The 10,508-nt window shown below is 40.5% G+C and overlaps 1 protein-coding gene across 1 annotated transcript in view; it reads left to right on the top strand.

The window, feature by feature from the left end:
• The first annotated feature begins 709 nt into the window (after positions 1-709).
• Positions 710-10,508, top strand: part of GABRB1 (gamma-aminobutyric acid type A receptor subunit beta1) — a 981,567-nt gene continuing 971,768 nt past the window's right edge. The window contains exons 1-3 of the mRNA XM_073645540.1: positions 710-1,545; positions 1,699-1,790; positions 1,975-2,042. Of these exons, the coding sequence (XP_073501641.1) occupies positions 1,463-1,545; positions 1,699-1,790; positions 1,975-2,042 (243 nt within the window). The 5' untranslated portion in view covers positions 710-1,462. The remainder of the gene's footprint in view (positions 1,546-1,698; positions 1,791-1,974; positions 2,043-10,508) is intronic.

The raw sequence follows: 10,508 nt of genomic DNA, 5'->3' as shown, positions 1-10,508 counted from the left end.
GGTAGGAGATCGCTAGACACTGAGAAAAAGAGAGATAGATTTTACATAAAGTGTAGACAGATTATATATATATACACTTACTGTGATGTGTTCAACTAGGCATCTTATGCACCAGGTACTAATTTGGGGGAGGTGGTGACATAATACACAGCCACCTCTGCCTGCTCTACCATCTACCTGCAGCTGGCAGGTAGCACATCGGTCTGTACATAGAATACAGTGTGTGCAGGTGATAGACACATGTGCTACCTGTGACCTAATCCAGCAGGTGGATGGTAGGACAGGTAGAGGTGGCTGTGTATTATGTCACCACCTCCCCCCAAATTAGCACCTGGTGCATAGGATACCTAGTTGGACAGATCACAGTGAGGGTATATACATAATCTGTCTACACTTTAGTATCTCTCTCTTCTCCATGTCTGCCGATCTCCTCCCTATGACTGGCACACACTGTATGCTGTGTGCAGACACATGTGCTACCTGTGACCTAATCCTGCAGGTGGATGGTAGGACAGGTAGAGGTGGCTGTGTATTATGTCACCACCTCCCCCCAAATTAGCACCTGGTGCATAGGATACCTAGTTGGACAGATCACAGTGAGGGTATATACATAATCTGTCTACACTTTAGTATCTCTCTCTTCTCCATGTCTGCCGATCTCCTCCCTATGACTTGCACACACTGTATGCTGTGTGCAGACACATGTGCTACCTGTGACCTAATCCTGCAGGTGGATGGTAGGACAGGCAGAGGTGGCTGCGTGCTTCGCCCTGGACAGCAGTATACTCTGGTGCTGAGGATGCAGCTGAGGATGATGCTGAGGATGATGAGGATATGCCTTCCTCAGCCTCTCTGTGTGAGGATCCCCAGTTTCTAGGCCAGCTTTCCTGCATCCACATATCAGAGCAGAAGTAATTGGTTTGTGTGGTTTTTCTCCAGCCCCCTCCCATAATCAGAGAAATCGTGATCAGGTAGAGCCCGTCTCCTCTCCCACCGCCACTGCAGCTTCCCTGGGAATGGCTGCACCGTGCTCAGGGAAGAGGGAGAGACGCTGACAGCTCTTCCCCGGCAGCAGCTGCCCGGCACGTCCTCCAGCACAGCAGCTCTCAATCACAGCCATGCTCACACATCTCCCCCATCCCCGGAGCTGAGCCTGCACCAGCACAGGAGCCCTGCGACCACCCTCTGACCGGCGTGCATGGACTGCTGAGAACAAGACACAACTTTTAACCCTTTGGAGACTTGGACATTTTTTTCAGCTTTTTTTTTCTGTCCCCCCCCCTTTCCCCACTGCCCCCTCCTTTCAATCTTCCCCAGCAAACAGTCCGTGTGGATGCTGCCCGCACTGCGCATGCTCCTCTCTATTAGGAATTATCGCCTGGCTTCAGACTTTAGTTGCATTCGTTGAATCTTCTCTCATTAAGCGACATTTTTTTATTTTTTTTTTCTATCAACTTAAGTAATGTGGACTCTGCAGAACCGAGGAGGATATTTCCGACTTGTATCGTTTCCTATGCTGATAGCCATGGTGTGCTGTGCTCAGAGGTGAGATGTGCTGCAGACAGATCTGCATATCGTTAATTGCTATCATATCCATGTAGAATAGTGGGGATGATGGAGGGAAGTTGTGTCTGATGCCTGTCATGTCAGTGCTGACTCCAGTATCCATACTTCTTCTTCTCTTCTTCTTCTCCTTAGTGTTAATGAGCCAAGCAACATGTCCTATGTGAAAGAGACAGTGGATAGATTGCTGAAAGGATATGACATCCGACTGAGGCCAGACTTTGGAGGTAATGACACCAGTACATGATCCCATTGTAATGCACTAGTAATAAATGTATGATCATCTAATGCAACCACAATAATCACAGCCAAAAAGGTAAAATGTCATAGAAAAAAAAAGATGGATCCTGAATTACTATGCATATTGCTGCTCTGATGACACGTCTGCCTACTGCCTCTTCTTCTCCCCAGGCCCTCCTGTTGATGTGGGGATGAGAATAACTGTAGCCAGCATAGATATGGTCTCTGAAGTCAACATGGTGAGTACATCCTCTGAATTAAACAGAGTGCGCAGAGAGGATTGGAGAAGGAAGCTCTGATGCTTCGTCTGCAACTTTGTGTCAACTTGGTTCTTCTCTCCAGAGGATTTGATGACTTCACTTAGCTGACTGTGTTGTGACTAATTGCACTGGAGATGGTTATTGCTAATTATATCTCTGTATATTAATTCTGATGGATGGAAATGTCTCCATCTGTGGAGAGTTGGGGCTAGTCTACTACTTCAGCACCATGGACAGCACTAGGCTTTCTCAGCTTGCCTGACCTATGTGCAGAAGAAAATGTTATTGTCTAGGAATTGGGGTCTGGCAGATTCTAAGTATTAAACCACATTCACACGTTCAGTATTTGGTCAGTATTTTACATCAGTATTTGTAAGCCAAAAGCAGCAGTGGGTGAAAAATGCAGACGTGGTGACGTGTTTCTTTTAGAGCTCGCTCACATGAGCGTATGACAAGGCCGTGTGCCATCTGATGCTTTATCGGATAGCGTTCAGCCCAATATTATACTATGGGGCAGTACAGATCTGCGATTTTTTCCTACAGATCATATCACATGCTGCGAGTGGCTCAGAAATACGGATCATGTGCACCCGTACAAGTCTATGGGTGCATGTGAAATATCGGACTGCACTCGGATGACATCCAAGTGCAGTCCGATTACCACAGACTCTATCTTCTCCACAACTGCACTCTGATTCTCCCATGCAATGTAATTGGAGCACAGGAAACTGATACTTGGCTCAAACTCAGATCAGAGTTTGAACCGAGTGACATTAGCATAATCGGCCCGATTCTCTCGCGTGTGACCCAGGCCTTATACTTTTCCTCTGTTGTTCCACTCCTGGTTTTGACTTACAAATACAGATGTAATATACTGACCAAATACTGAACGTGGGACTGTGGTCTTAGGCCGGGGTCACACGAGAGTTGATTCTCTCATGCGAGAGAATTGTATTGATTATGTAAGTGACACTCGGAACAAATTCTAATCCAAGTTTTATCAGAGTGTCAGCTTGGTGTGATCCGATTCTCTCAGATGAGAGAATTGTAGCACAGGTGAGGAGAAGGAGAACAATATTTTTCCATCTTCTCCATTGTGTGACTCTGTGGAAATCAGACCGGACTTGGATATCATCTGAGTGCAGTCCAATGTTTTCCATGAACCCATAGACTTGAATGGGTGTGTGCCATCTGATTTGCGCAACCTGCTGTGATTTTTTTTCTCATTCGGAATCGGCAAGAGAAAAAAAAAGCAGATCTGCCATGCCCCATAGTATAACATTGGGCCGAGTCCAATCCGATCATCATCAGATAGCACTCTTCCGATGTATACTATCGTGTCTAGTGAGATAGTGGATATGTGAGTTTGATGTAAGCTGTTCGGCACTTATTGAGTGTGCACAGTGCCCAGAGATTATCATCGAGTATGGAGGCAATATACCTTAGATTATTATTTTATGGTAGCATTAGCACTAATTTTACTGTATATTGTACTACTTCATTTTGTTTTTTGCGTTGTATCTATTTCAAAATCCAGATGTTGAGATTTTATGTCCAGAGCTTGTAAAAGTTTCACTAAGTCTCCCCAAACCTTCAAAATGCATTGAGCCAAAGGCAAAAGGTTTAATAAATCTATGACAAAGTCACAAAGCTCTAACCCTAGAGCTAAAGCACCACTCCAGTGAGTTTTTTTATTGGAGCGCTGCAGTGGTGCTTCTAATCCAGGTTCCCTGCCCCCTGTCTCATACTTACCAGCCGTCTTTCCCTTCTATGGCCGCCGCTCCAGTTGGTTCCAGCAGTTTGTGACCTGCCGGATCCCTCCAGTGTATGCTGGATAGAGTCGGAAGTCACTTTTAAATGCAATTCTATAAGAACTTTGTTCTGCGGGACTAGAGCAGCGCCGATTGAAGGTGAAGATGGAGGCTGGTAACTTTAAGACTTTGGTCAAGGACCTTAGATTATTGGCACCTCTCAAGTGCTGATAAAAACAGAAAAAAACGCTGGAGTGGTGCGTTAACTGGCAGTGTGATTTGGCGTCAGCACTACTATAACATCTGTAGGGCATTGTAGTATTTACAGCCGTATGTAATGGGCCTTATTGTATAGGGAACTCTGTCGTAGCGACAAGCATGTGTCATGTCAATATTTTACTTGATCCATATAAAAAACAGTTTTCTTTAAAAAATACTATTTCATTGTGTCATTATTATTAAATTCATTATGTAACTAGAGGTACAAAAAAAAAAACCTGAATATAGGTGTCCACATTTTGTTGGCTAAATGTTATACAATGTTGTTACATTTTATTGTTATCTTGTAGGATGTTTTCTTTAGCACCTGCTGAAACAGAACTTTATTCTTAGATGACTTAGTTACTCTTCTTGTCCAAGTTTTGACCAGTAAAGTGGGAGTTTTGCTTCCATAAAACTACCCACAGGTGGTCTGAGAATATGAGAATTGTGATGGATTTGCTTCTACTGCCATCAGGACATTAGAAGTCCATGTATCGAGTGTCATTATAACCTATTCTATATTATGATACACATTTCCTCTGCTAGGTCATATAAAATGACTGATTTCGTATGGCACACACAGGTATATTTATACAGAGAGAAGGGGGGATTCTGATGACGACTTACAAGGTTATACTGACCCATGGAGAGCATAAGGTTCCTGTGGTGGGAGAAGGTTTTGACACAATAATAGGCCCACCTAAAAAACAAAAATCCAATTTAAAACTGTTTTGTGGCTTGATTCATAACAACTTTTTTAGAATTTAATAATACCATGTCCTGCATGTACAATGATAACACCATGATAAAAATTTAAAGTGGATATTCATATGTTCCTTAGAGATTGATGTCAGATCTTAGAATCTTTTCTTTTGGAGGGTACCAGTTGGAGGAGTTATGCTGTAATATTGTTAAAGGGGTTTTCAACCCCATTCTTTTATTATACATGTGGCCCGAGACGCTGATCAATTGCCCATTGCATCTTGGCCCCAATTGGCCGAGTCCTCCACCATTATCCTCTCCTACTCTTCTGGCATTGTCGGCACACATGCGCTCAGACAGTCAGTTTCTGATGGCAGGTCTTAGAATCTTTTCTTTTGGAGGGCACCAGATGAATAAGTTCCACTGTAATATTGTTAAAGGGTTTTTTAACCCCATTCTTTTATTATACACGTTGCCGGAGACACCGATCAATTGACTATTGCATCTTGGTCCCATTGGCCGTGTCCTCCACCATTATCCTCTATTACTCTTCTGGCATTGTCGGCACACAACCGCTCAAACAATCAGTTCCTGTAGCTACTAGATATTGGTTGTCACTCTGACAATGCTTAAAGACAAGGAGTTGAGACCGGCAGGTGACCCATCCGGCAGGGAAACCTGACAGCAGGGTGGAGTGACAAGGGGTTGTTCGGCAAATATGTGCTATGTGTTATTTTTACAGCCCACTTGGACAAAAATATAAGAAAAGAGTGGAAAATTCCTTTATTTCTAGGCCCTTTTTTAACTTTCTTATATTGAAAACATTTTACAATTAGTCTGAGGCTACATGGAGACTTTGGCCGTAACATAAGTTAACTTAATGTAGGTGAACTGGGTCACCAAAAAAAGCAAGTTGCAAAAAATTCAACTAGGTTTGACATTTTTCGTCTAGCCTGTTGTAGTCGCAGTACCCTGAGGGTCGTAACGCAACTCCATTCACCTGTATTATACTGCAATGTACAGTAAGTTTTCTGAAAAAAGTAAGTATGGCTATATATATCAGTAAATCAGAATTTATGGCAATGCCAGACTTGTCAAAAGTAACAATAATTGCAGCTATATTGGCTGTCACTGTTCAATATTCTTCTGAGAAGATCATCTATGACCATATAAGCATGTTTTAGAACTAACATTAGTGACAGTTTTTCCACCAGTTGCTCAGAGGCAAATTGACAAACAATATGGCTGCATTTCTTGTCAGTTTTTCAAGAATGGGAGTCGCCATCAGACACTTTATATAGAAATTCATTTTTTATTAGTGATATTCTAATATTGTGGGAAATTGTATATCAGTGGAATAATTTTGAACCATAAAGATCCACAAGAGGTGAAAAATGTCAAAAATGTCAGTTGCTTTGTTTTATATCTACGGTAGGTGATTTTAGATTAGTTATTTTTTAAGAAAATAGATTTGTGCCCTTGTTTCAGGATCAAGGGGTTGCTTCTGACGATGTAAATAATATCTAACTTTAGGCAAATGGATAGTAATTTAGTATTTTGTCTGTCTTCAGGAGGTGAGCCTTTCCTGATGCCATACTGGAGACTCTTCTGCTTTCTTCTACCAGGCCACCAAGGCCACCACTTTTAAATTTTCATAAACAATACTCAAAAGCTATTCAAGCTTAGACTGGCCCATAAAGGAACAGGTGTCTCCCGCGGTAGGCCCCTATCCCCAATATATGAGCAGTAGTTGGCACAATACACTTCTCCTCTTCAGTCAGTTCAGTCAACTTCTCCCCTTTTTATCTGGTTTCAGGTGTGATTTTCATATAGCCCACACCTTGCCACAGGTGAGTTTGAACGAGCATCATATGCTTGAAACAAAGTTGTTTACAAACAATTTTGTTCTGCTCATTTTTGAGGCTTTGTATGAAATTATGTCCAATTTGTCTCTTTTTCTCATTTTTTTTGTGTTGTTCCAATACACACAAAGGAACTAAACATGTGAATAACAAAACATGTGGAATTGCAGTAATTTTCTGGGAGAAATACTTAATTTTCTGGAACAATTTCAAGGGTGCCAACACTTTTGGCCATGGCTGTATAGACAGAAACAGCATCTCATCATTCATCAATCATTTAACAAGCTATCCAGTTTATTATTATGTAGAAGCAGAGGTAAATGTTTGAATGTAATATTTTCATGTAGCTGAACAGTGGACCCCCAGAGTCAATGTTACTGGTGGGCCCCTGGCACCTCTGTCCAAGACAGATGCTATCACCCATGATCAGATATATAGTCCGTTACATGTATATACTGTATAGTATGATCACATATATATTCTCCCCTCCCTGGTTACATCCATATTGGGCCTCAAATTTAAAATTAACATGATATCAACAAACCTGGGTGGCGATACCCAAGCAACCACTCCGATTACAATGTCATACAGATATAATCAAGTTTTTCACTCTGTTCTAAAATTTAGTTTAATTTGTTAAGTTCTTTGGATAGCACAATTGTTCATCATAGAAAATACAGTAAGGGGCTGCCTATGCAGCTAGCGGGACATACGGTAATCATGCTGCTTATTTACAGAAATTTTATTTTTGTATGTTTGTTTGTTTTTTTCAAGAAATTGATTATACATTATATATTTGCTGTAAATGGCTTAGGCTAAGGATGTGCTTATCTACAAACCTCCATTACTCCCAAAACAATTCTACTCCTTGATGCCCACCTCATCTTATATATACAGGTGCATGTCACTAAATTAGAATATCATCACAAAGTTAATTAATTTCAGTTCTTCAATGCAAAAAGTGAAACTCATGTATTATATAGAGTCATTACAAACAGAGTGATCTATTTCAAGTGTTTATTTCTGTTAATGTTGCTGATTATGGCTTACAGCCAATGAAAACACAAACGTCATTATCTCAGTAAATTAAATTATTAACAAAAACACCTGCAAAGGCTTCCGATGCGTTTAAAAAGGTCCCTTAGTCTATTTCAGCGGGCTCCACAATCATGGGGAAGACTGCTGACTTGACAGATGTCCAGAAGGCAGTCACTGACACACTCCACAAGGTCCCAGAGTTCCAATTTTCATTTGGAAATCAAGGTCCCAGAGTCTGGAGAAAGAGTGGAGAGGCCACAATCCAAGCTGCTTGAGGTCTAGTGTGAAGTTTCCACAATCCGTGATGGTTTGGGGAGCCATGTCATCTGCTGGTGTAGGTCCACTGTGTTTTATCACAACCAAAGTCATCGATCAGGAAATTTTAGAGCACTTCATGCTTCCCTCTACCAACAAGCGTTTTGAAGATGGAAATTTCATTCTCCAGCAGGACTTGGCACCTGTCCACACTGCCAAAAGCACCAATACCTGGTTGAAAAACAACAGTATCACTGTGCTTGATTGGCCAGCAAACTCGCCTGACCTTAACTCCATAGAGAATCTATGGGGTATTGTCAAGAGGAAGATGAGACACCAGACCCAACAATGCAGACGAGCTGAAGGCTGCTATCAAAGCAACCTGGGCTTCCATAACACCTCAGCAGTCCCACAGGCTTATTGCCTCCATGCCACGCCGCATTGATGCAGTAATAGATGCAAAAGGAGCCCCGACCAAGTACTGAGTGCATTTACTGAACATACATTTCAGTAGGCCAACATTTCGGATTTTAAAAACATTTTTCAAACTGTTGGTATAAAGTATTCTAATTTAATGAGATAATGACTTTTGTGTTTTCATTGGCTGTAAGCCATAATCATCAACATTAACAGAAATAAACACTTGAAATAGATCACTCTGTAATGACTCTATATAATATATGAGTTTCACTTTTTGTATTGAAGAACTGAAATAAATTAACTTTTTGATGATATTCTAATTTAGTGAGATGCACCTGTATTAACCATCTGATGTTCAATGAGACAGGCTTATGGTTCGTTATGTGAAAGATCTCTTTTTTTCATGTATAATTATTCGCTTAAATAGTTCTAATTCAAATATTACAATAATAATAATATCAGTTTTTTTGGTACATGTGCTATCTGTTATTGCTCGATGTAGATCACGGACCAAATACAATCCATGCGCCTTTTACTGTTTAATGAGTGAATAAGAGAAGCTAAGATTTATTTTTTTCATGCGAAAAAAACGGATGCAACGAGAGTTCTGCTGATACATGGAGAAAATGGGTCCAGCGCACTGGAAAAAATTATTAAAAAGTTATGTATGAAACTGGCCTAAAAAAATCATGTTATAGAGATTTTTAACATCCAAAAAGCAACACATAATGGAATAATATATCAGTTGGAGAATAATATTAAAGGGGTTGTACCCTCTCAGTTAATGTTTGTTCCTGGAGGCGGTTTGGTAAAAAATCAAACAAACAAAAATAATCCCTGTTTATTTTGGGTAACTATATAATATGCTCACACTTACTGCATTAATTTTTAGCAAAAAGGTGTTACAATAACAAAACAATATAAACACAAAAAGTTGTGGGTTATAGTTAATTTAGTGATAAAATGTATAATTGATGGAGAAAGATTGAACTTGATGGACCCAGGTCTTTTTTAAACCTATGTAACTATATTAATCTATTGCTATTAGTTGGATTCTACTCAACTAATACTATCCACTATCCTGTACCTTCCCATCTTTCCTGTACCAATCTCTTGGAGGGACATACCCTAACTTTTGACCCTAGATTTGTCCCTCTAGCCTCCTTGTCATGGGAAATCAATTTGCATTATCAAAAATAGATTTATCCAGAATCTATCAAGTTCCTAACTTAAAGGATTTGTCCACTTTCAGTTAATGTTCGTACCTGAGGGCATTTTAGCATAAAGTTTTAGCATAAAAAAAACCCAAACCACGCTGTACACACCCTACCGGGGTCTGGCATTGGGTGCGGCACTGACAGGGCGGTATTCAATCAGTGAACTCAGTGGCTGTGCCAGTGATTTAACGCCATACTTACAATGATTGCCTGCCACGCTGTCGACATGACGTCAGTGTTACAGCTAATGCCAGTCACCGGGAGCAGCAGCAAGAACTCACCGGTAGACCCCCGGTATGGTGTGTACCTCATGGTTTATTTTTAATTTTAAGCTAAATTGCCCTCAAGGACGAACATTGACTGAAAATGGACAAATGCTTTAAGTTAGGAACTAGACAGACAGGTTCTGGATAAATCTATTTTTATTAATGCAAATCGATTTCCCATGACAAGGAGGATAGAGGGACAAAAGGTAAAATCTGTCCCTGCAAGAGATTGGCACAGGAAAGATGGAGGTACAGTATAGTGGATAGCACTGGTAAAGAAGAACCCAACTAATATCAATAGATTAAAATATGTTGCTGTTTTTTTTTTTTTTTATTGTAACACCTTAAATGCAGTAAGTGGGTGCATATTGTGTATTTTACTCAAAATAAACAAGGGTTATAATATATTAATGAATGGTTATTACCAGAAAAATGTGGGTTGTGATTACCCAGACTCCCATTGATGACTAGAAAGAAGGATTTGAGGGACTGGCTAAGAGCTTTTTTGGGGGGGATGGGTTGGGGTCCTAGTTATGTCATATGCTGCTGACATGTCATAATATCTTATGAACATACCTTAATATTTAAAATATTATTACAAGATGCAATGATCATGCATTAATTTTTTTGCAAGCTCTTTTCAGTATCCTACATCTGACTGCTGCTGCTGCTT

This window comes from Phyllobates terribilis, unplaced genomic scaffold, assembly GCF_046119375.1.
Source record: "Phyllobates terribilis strain yellow unplaced genomic scaffold, ASM4611937v1 Scaffold_1__5_contigs__length_1240528914, whole genome shotgun sequence".
Classification (NCBI taxonomy): Eukaryota; Metazoa; Chordata; class Amphibia; order Anura; family Dendrobatidae; genus Phyllobates; species Phyllobates terribilis.
This window is presented reverse-complemented; position numbering and strand designations above follow the sequence as displayed.